This window comes from Ixodes scapularis, unplaced genomic scaffold, assembly GCF_016920785.2.
Source record: "Ixodes scapularis isolate PalLabHiFi unplaced genomic scaffold, ASM1692078v2 PGA_scaffold0__279_contigs__length_252992795, whole genome shotgun sequence".
Taxonomy (NCBI): Eukaryota; Metazoa; Arthropoda; class Arachnida; order Ixodida; family Ixodidae; genus Ixodes; species Ixodes scapularis.
The window spans coordinates 121,588,372-121,596,849 of record NW_024609835.1 but is presented as its reverse complement, the minus strand read 5'-3'; the positions used below and the strand labels follow the sequence as shown (position 1 = coordinate 121,596,849).

The 8,478-nt window shown below is 40.9% G+C and overlaps 1 protein-coding gene and 1 non-coding gene across 2 annotated transcripts; one reads left to right on the top strand and one right to left on the bottom strand.

Annotated features, from left to right (window-relative positions):
* Positions 1-726: 726 nt before the first annotated feature.
* Positions 727-799, bottom strand: Trnav-cac. Its single transcript has one exon. It is a non-coding gene; the product is annotated as a tRNA-Val (tRNA).
* Positions 800-5,729: 4,930 nt separating this feature from the next.
* LOC8043572 (glycine-rich cell wall structural protein-like) lies at positions 5,730-6,122 on the top strand. The gene has a single exon (XM_029983787.2). It carries the CDS (start codon positions 5,730-5,732, stop codon positions 6,120-6,122), a length of 393 nt encoding a protein of 130 aa, XP_029839647.2.
* The last annotated feature ends 2,356 nt before the right edge of the window (positions 6,123-8,478 follow it).

The following is an 8,478-nucleotide window of genomic DNA, read 5'->3' as shown; positions in this document are numbered from 1 at the left end:
GCGACACACCGTCGTGAATGCGCCCACAACATCCGAAGACGAAGCACGTTTTCATTTCCCCTTGTAACAGGACAGCGCTTGATTGCAGCCAACCTCTAGATCACACAGGACAGAAGCGGAATGTTTTTTTCTCTTTTTTTTTTTTTTTTAAACTAGCAACCACGCCAAGGACTGATGGCTACAGACAAGAGCTGCTACAGCACGTCCGTCATTGCCGACGCCGAGATGTTTGCATCCGCAACCCCTCCCCCCCCCCGCCCCCCCCCCCCCCCCCCCCCCCCCCCAGGGAGGCAGTGCTTAGTATAACCTTCTCTTCCACCTTCACACCTCCTTTCTCATGCGCAGACGACCGTAATGCGCCCGCTTGCAAGGCGCATAAATTCCCCTTATATGTCTAACGAGTAAATTAAGATATATTGAGCTTTTAATAATTACACTAATTTAAAAATGTAATGAGTAAATTCAAAAGTATGTGTATTGCGTTGTCCAGACTCATTTGCATTCCTAATATGTAAATTAAAAAAATAATAAGGTCTTAATCACCAAAATCAATTGCATTCTACTGACCAAATTTAATGGTCTATATATCGAGTTTCTTGGGATACACTCATTATACGTTAAGTAAATATTGAATTTCAATTGACTATGTCAGATTACATTGAAAGCTCATTGATAATATCTGTAACAGAAAGTGAAAAAAAAAAAAAAAAAACTACAGAAAAACAATGTTTCCGCCCAGGATCGAACCGGGGACCTTGCGCGTGTGAGGCGCACGTGATAACCGCTACACCACGGAAACCGACACAGACAGACTCTTCTGAAGGGACAATCTGAACGCAGTATCCTTTTTAATAATTTCAGTTTGTCCTGTTGTTTATAATCGTAATGTCTCGATCTAAATATTAAAAAGAACATTAGAAGTATTAATAATCCTGGATTTAAAGTCAAAATAGCAGAATACCTTTGCATCCTTATTGCACAAAAAAAAAATAACTTACTAACCATAATCAAACAATATAGACGGTGTTTTCTCTTAGTTCAGAATTTAAAAAAAGGAGCATGTGATCAAGTCTTTAGCCCTCAGGCCAAGTTGGCGGACATGGCGATCCTTAGAAAACAGGCAAAGTGAATTAGTTATTTAATTAACTAAGAGGTTCTTAGTTAATTAAATACTTAAGTGTTTACAATTTTATTTCGCAGGACACGGCCTAGTCTTGATGTGAAATTTATATTAAAACTAGTAGTGAAAGCTACGGGGCACGAAAGACCTTCCCCACTTGAAAACGAAACGAAGTGGACAAAGAACTGCGTTATTGCTGTATCCTTCCCTTGCGGAGCCGGGGGAGAGCGCTAGAATCGACAACAGTGGTTATTTTCGCAACCTTAAATGGGGATCAAAGCCGTAATCAAAGGTTGAATTTAACGCCCTGTAGCACCGAGCGAAAATTTGTTTTAATAAAATTTCACAACGCGTCAATTACCTGAATTTTTTATGACTCCAAAAATAGGTAGTCAAATATTTGTCGAAGCTTTTCAGTTAATAAGCTAGCCTAGTCAATTAATTCCACCTCTTTTCTTGTGGCCGCCACAAGCACCAGCTTTTGCACTGAGGCTAAAAAATCCTTACGCAAGTTTATTTTTTCTCTTAGTTCAGAACCAACAAAAGTTACTCCCTGTACCGTATACCGTACGAGAAAAAAATTATTATGCTTACTCCGACTTTACACCAAGGAAGCGATTTTCTTTAAAGAAAAATTTGTTCTTTCTTTGAGAATTAGGTGCCTCAAAATTCCGAAGAAGTCAAGGCAGAGCTCTACTTGACATGATGTGATGTAGCTGCTAATGGCTATCTGCTATAGCAGACGGCGGGACATGCTGGGAAGCGCGTGGTAACCGCGTGGTGACCGCGCGCTTAAAATGTTACCTCAGCACGCTTCGGGGACGAACCGATTGTCCGATAGTTGCTCACTCGAATCCTTACGAATGCCTTTTTTTTTTGGTGAGAAATTAAGTATCCTGAATATTTCTATTTTGTCTACTCAGCTGAGTCATATCTTGTCTGATGTTGTTTTTTTTTCTTTTTTTTTTGTTTTCTTTTTTTAATTTGAATTCATTTTTGCCTGTTTACCGGAAAAAGAAAAGTGAGCGAAACCCCAAGGAAGAAAGAAAGAGGCATCCCGCCGTCTCGTCATTAATAAATAAGACCCAATTGCGTTAAATGATAGATGGTGTTTTTATCCTGAGTAGATAAATGCAACGAAAAATGTGGAATATACTACCTGCACTATTTCGTGTATGCGAGTCCGAAAGTCCTCTACCCCGGTTGCAACTAGTTCCTCGAACGACATTTCATCGACAGATTGTTTTATCGAGATGTCCAGGTTTCATCGGCAATACGTTTCATCAAAGGGTCCAACGTTTGTTTCATCGACGCATCCTGCTACGTTTCGTCGACAGCTTTGTTCCGCGTATATCACCTTGGCACCCGGCATCCTGATGGTAGCGTAGCTTACCGAAGCCATGGCGCTTCCCACGAGGCTTTCTGCGAGCTGGTGCCTGAGATGAAAGTTCACCTTTATCGAGCCCAGCGAAGCCAAGCGTGGGGTGGTCGCGAATGAGAGGAAGCCTGGATGACCTGGCCTCAGGTTCTAAATTCATTTTGACTTTATTTTCCGTTTATTTGTGGTTTGGATCTCTTGCTGACTCTATTCTCCGGTTCGGCAGCTGGTTCTGAATATATACTGACTTAATATTGGCTAACGAACTATAAATAGCATATGCTCATATTATAGTCATATAATTGCTGTCTAATGGAGTTGAAGGCTTTTAAAATTGATGCGTACCCCAGTGTGTAACGCAAATTAATTGTGTACGCAATTTTCGCCTAATGTTTATAAATTGTCTATATTATTTTATGTAGTCCTTGTGAATTTTAATTAGTATATAATTATTATAGTTTGCTTTCTATGACTTTCTATATAATGATTTTGCTTTATTTTAAATTGTTCGGCATGTTTCTCGTTGTACATCAATGCAATGGTGCTAAGACCTTGACAGGCATTTACGTTTTTCGACTTAGCTTCCTTGTGCCGTAAAACACCGCAGACATAAATATTGGAGAAAAAAAAGCCTGCCGCTTGTTTGACAGCGCTGACACTCGAGATTCAGGTCTTAATAGGCAACTTACTGCACTCAAGAATGGGATGTCCTATCAACGAAAAGAGGAAGCAATGAAGTATAAACAACTAGATCGTGCATTCTTGAAAAGATAAAACGTGAAAATTACCTATCGAGAAAGTTTGTTTTGGCTCACTATTTAACATGAACATAGCAAGGTGTTAGGAATAATCACCAGCGCAATATTATCTAAATAGCCCCTATTTGGATATCTCGCTTTCTCCTATAATAACGCCCAAAGTGGCTCCGTTCAGCAAATATATAGCCTCCTCAATATATGGCCTCTTGTGCGTAGGGGGCTAAAGTTTTACTTATTTTAGGACCGAGCTGCATTTGAAGATATTAAAGCAAATAAAGACTAAAGGTTTAGTGCACTTACGTTACTATGAATAATCACAGCCGTCGATGTTCATCACGATTATTATGTAAGTTACGAATTATACTAAAATGGCATAAACCATTTCAGTATATAAATTAAGAGTTACCGAAAGGTCTTACCTCTTAAGTTACCCAACCTATGACGCTGTCGCGTGGCCTCGTGAATGCTGCTGCAGTGTACACTGAACCAGTTATCGCACTTGCGTGAATGGAGGGCTTAAAATGCCGACACACAGATGGCATGCAGGAAGGAATTAAGTGTAGGAGTGTTAGCCGATAAAGCGGACCTCCCGTAACATGCCTAGAGCAGGTGTTTTAAAGTGAGTCACGTATTATAGTCACGATCAGAATGTTACGATCGTCAACCACATGAAAAATTAATTTGCGGGGGGTATAAAAGGGAGCAAGCTCTTTTCCAGAATCACTCTGCTTCAATCTTGAAGATCGTGCATTCTTGGATATCGTTGCCAGACCTGAAAATGAAGGCCTTCGTGAGTACTAGTTCATGCCCTTTTTTTAGAATTAACAAGGCAGCAGACAGGTAGTCAAAGGCAAACCTTTAAATGGAGGTTTCGACACCGTCGTTCGTCTGCCGTTAAGTGCAATTTCTTAAGGTTCATTTGTAACGAAATTGCTTGACCGCTGAGAAGTTTCACGTGAAACCTTCCCACCGGACCGACATGTGCTTTGGATTTTAACTACGGCATAGCTAGGCGACACCAACACTCATATGAAAGCTTCTACCAGAAAAAACAGTGCTAATGGCTGGGCGAACTTGATGCTGAATTTGAGAATATATGGTAGCGCTCGAAGAGAATGACAAGGTAATTGTCTTCGATCGCGCTCAGATGTATTTACAAATACCGGAATGAAGGTTATTCTAGATCCTAACGTCCACTTATTTGCGAAGTGCCGCAAAATACCGAAAGAGCGCCCCCCCCCCCCTCCCCCCCCCCCCCCCCCCCCTCACTCTGGCTTGAACTAGGTATGGGCGCTTGTCCGGGAAAATCGGGCGCGTAACGTATACTTTTCGGAGTTCCAAAGTTTGGGGAATGTTGGTAGTGGGCGATTGAACAAAGTGCGAGCTTCCGCGGCCTTTTGCGGTAGATGGTGTTTCACAGAAAACCAGACCACTCATTTCCAAATTTTCTTCTGCTTGCGTTCTTTAGATTTTGATATTTGCTCTATTTTAGTTATAATTCTTTAAAACTCGCCAGAGGTGTGCACCCTTATTGCCTACAGCGTCTTTCTGATAAAAACCAGGCCCGTTTTAATACATGTTTTAATAGCTTTATTGTTTCGCGAATCTCTGAGTAGGCTCTGTGATGATTAAAGAGTAATATGACGACACTCTTATTGTGACAGTCTAATAGATACGAAAAATATAAATCGGCATATTTCAGTTCAAGGCTTTTCTGTCTGGATATTTAACAAACTTTATTGCGATTAGTTTTTCTCTAAATATTAGACACAAGAATATTTTGCATTTAAACATTAGAAGCATCCTCTCCTTTCTAATTACTCTAATCGCTCGAAACGATATTGATTGACCCTATCATGGTTCCTTCGAACAGATTAACACCAGTTGGAGCGTGAAAATTTTTGTTATAATTATTTTCTTTCTAACACTATAATTAATACATTTACGACAGAAAATGTTCAAAAAGTTTTAATCAAGAGCTTTTTTTTTAATTAAGCAGCTTGTGTGGTCTTTGAAATTAAATGTTTTAAGCAATTTTATGACATAAAAAATAATTATCATGGGTATCTGTTCATTTCATCATAAATGTTTTCTAAATATAGTACGTGTTCATTAAAATTATTTGATCTTCCTACTTGTTATGCGGTTACTTCTTATTCGTGCCTTAGATATGTGGCCGATATGAATATACGCTGTTAGTGCACATGAGAAAAAAAAGGCATGAGAAAGGTCGTGTATTTTAATTATTCAAACCAGGAGTATACTTTATATCTCTCTAGATGACCGAATGAGTTTTGAAAAACAATAAAACCGCCCTGTTTTTATGAGGCCTTTCAACCGTGCCAACGGGTTTGCGCCCATTCCCCACTGAGTATGCAACATGGATGCCCATGCCCGCATTGAAGGTTTCTAGATATTTCAACCGATCAATCAGGCCGTTGCCACATCACACTCATGCAATCGACAGAAAAAGATGTATTTGCTACTAGATAAATCGACCGCTTTATTTACTTGCTTTCAGTTCAGCGCCACCGTCTTCGCGCTTCTCCTTGCCGTGGCCACGGCGGGACTCCTCAAGGGTGCCCTCCTCGGCGGTCTCGGCGCCGGTGCCCTGGGCCTTGGCCTGGGCGCTTTGAGCCACGGTGGAGGCTTCAAGGGAGGCTTCGGCCCTAGCTACGGATACGGTGGCGGCTTTGGTCACGGCCCCATTTACGGAGGTGGATTCGGTGGTGGATACGGTGGCAGCTACGGCGGCTCCTACTATGGCACCTACGGAGGAACCTACGGGGGACACTACGGAGGTGGCTTCGGTGGCCTCGGTTTGGGCCATGGCATTGGCCACGGCTTCGGTGGATTTTACGGATAATCAAGTTTACCTCAGCCCTTATGAATGTGAGTACTGATTCTCGGCTGGTGCGGGGTTTCTATTTTATGTCTCCGCCAGAGTTCTCCGGATATTGCACCCGAGGAAGTCGCTGAATCTACTCAATTATGCCTTAGTAACCTATGACAAATTTGCATTCGCCGAACTTGCCGTTGACCTCTCAGCTCTTCAGAAGTCTGCGAACAAAGGACACTGTTTGCACTATGTAATAAAACAATACCTTACATTTATATATATATATATGTTAATTTTTTTAAAGGTAGAGAAGCAGCTCTAATATATATATATATATATATATATATATATATATATATATATATATATATATATATATATATATATATATATATATATATATATATATATATATTTAAGGCTGTTTTTCGATCTTTTATAAGATACTTGTTGGGGAATTAAATACGACCTACTACAAATTACATGTGAGAGACGTAAGCTGAAGTTACTGGAAGCTTAAGAAACGCAGGGCGTGGCACTACTATGCGGAGACGAAGTTACAGGGTTTGCATTGATGTCAGAGAGCCGGGCGCTTATTGGCTGATTGCAAACAAAATTGTGGGTAGACCAGAAGGCTTCTAGCATTGAGGTCTACCAGTGTTGGAGGTAACGCGTTACTAGTAACGACGTTACTGGTAACGCGTTACATTTTTCGCTAACGCAGTAACGTACTCGTTAGTATTCTGAACGACTAACGAGAAAAGTATTTTCGTTACTTTTTTAAGGTATCGGCTGTCAAATTTCGTTACTCGTTACTTTTGACCAAAACTGGTGAAATCCTGCACCAGCTTATCGCTGCACGGAACCAACATCCGTCATATTAAAGTAAAAAAAAAAAAAAAAGAAATCGCTTCTCGAAGGCAAAAAACCTTCGCCTACCAGCTAATTTCGTTAATCCTCCTTCTTTTTTTTTTTTCTTTTCATAGTGTCACCACTCATAAGGTTTGAACGAGCACCTGCGTTACAGCCTCCTCCCCTCCCTCCTCTCCCCCCCCCCTGCTTTGTGCAGCAGAAGTGGACGGGGGGGGGGGGGGGGGGCGTGGAGAGACATCCGTTTACAACAGTGGTCAACTAGTGGCGAAGCGATTTGCTTATTTCTCTAGCTTAAAAAAAAAAAAAAAAGAAACACCCTTAGTGGAATATTTTTACTCTCGCTCTCCCCCGCGCTGCCTGAAAGTTCCTGACCCACTTTTGTACACAGAAGAATGTTTCGCTTGATTAGTCTTTAATTCTTAAGGTCATGAGAAAAAAATTAAAAAAAAGTTTTAAACCTTAAAAGAAAACTTACAAACACGAAACTTTTTTTTTTTTTTCACAGAAAAACTAAGAGCTACTGCTGGTAAGAGGCAGCAAGTGATTATAGCCAGTGTGCTGGTAACCGGTGTCCTGTTGTAGATAGTGAAGTAAATCAGTCTCTGGTAATAGGATGAACCGGACTGTTACTAAAACCGGCGTACAGATGAGGGGTGTTGGTTGGCTGGTTGTGTACCAGCAGTCCTCGTTCGCATGCTGTAGCTTATAAAAGCCAATTGACTAACATCTTCGACTCATTCTGCGCGCGAGATGGGCATGAATAACGAAAGTCCGTCGCCATGGCCAGTAGGCCTGAATGAAATGTATCAACTAAAGGAGACAGAATCAGGTAATTTACAGTTTCAATGCCTAATCTGCACGCCGAAAATTAATTTGCTTCGCGCATCAAAACACTATGAAACCACTCTGTAAATTGTTATCTTTATCCAAGCTTGTTAAAGAGGCTTATCATACATTTCTGCCAAACATGTACTCGAAAAAAAAAGTAACGTAAAAGTAACGTAAGAGTAACGTTCGTTATTTTTGAAAAGTAACGGGAACGGTGTATCGTTAAGTTTGTAAAAGAGTAACGTAGCTCGATAACGCGTTACTTTTTACCAAACTAACGAGTAACGCTATTTCGTTATTTTTTTTCGGTAACGGGCACAACACTGAGGTCTACCCACTATCCTCAAAGTCAATCGGAGCTCGGCGTCGTTCTGATGTCACCGCAACTCCTGCGCAAAAGTAGAAGACGTGCTCACCGCAATGGCTTTGAAGCAAATGACGCCGCAGTTTTAGCCGATAAGAGGGCCAATAAGCGTATTCACGAAGCGGGAATTGTGAAGTAGCCGGCACTGCGCAGACTGCTCCAGTATCTATAAAGAATTACTGATTTATGAACGTAGAAAAGAAATGGTTAATAAAAAAATTCCAGTAGTGCGTTTCGTAAGTTGTCGGTCACCCTAATAAATTTTCCTTGTGGAGACTCGCGCCTCAGTAAAATAAACAAGAAATGTGTGCTCTAAAG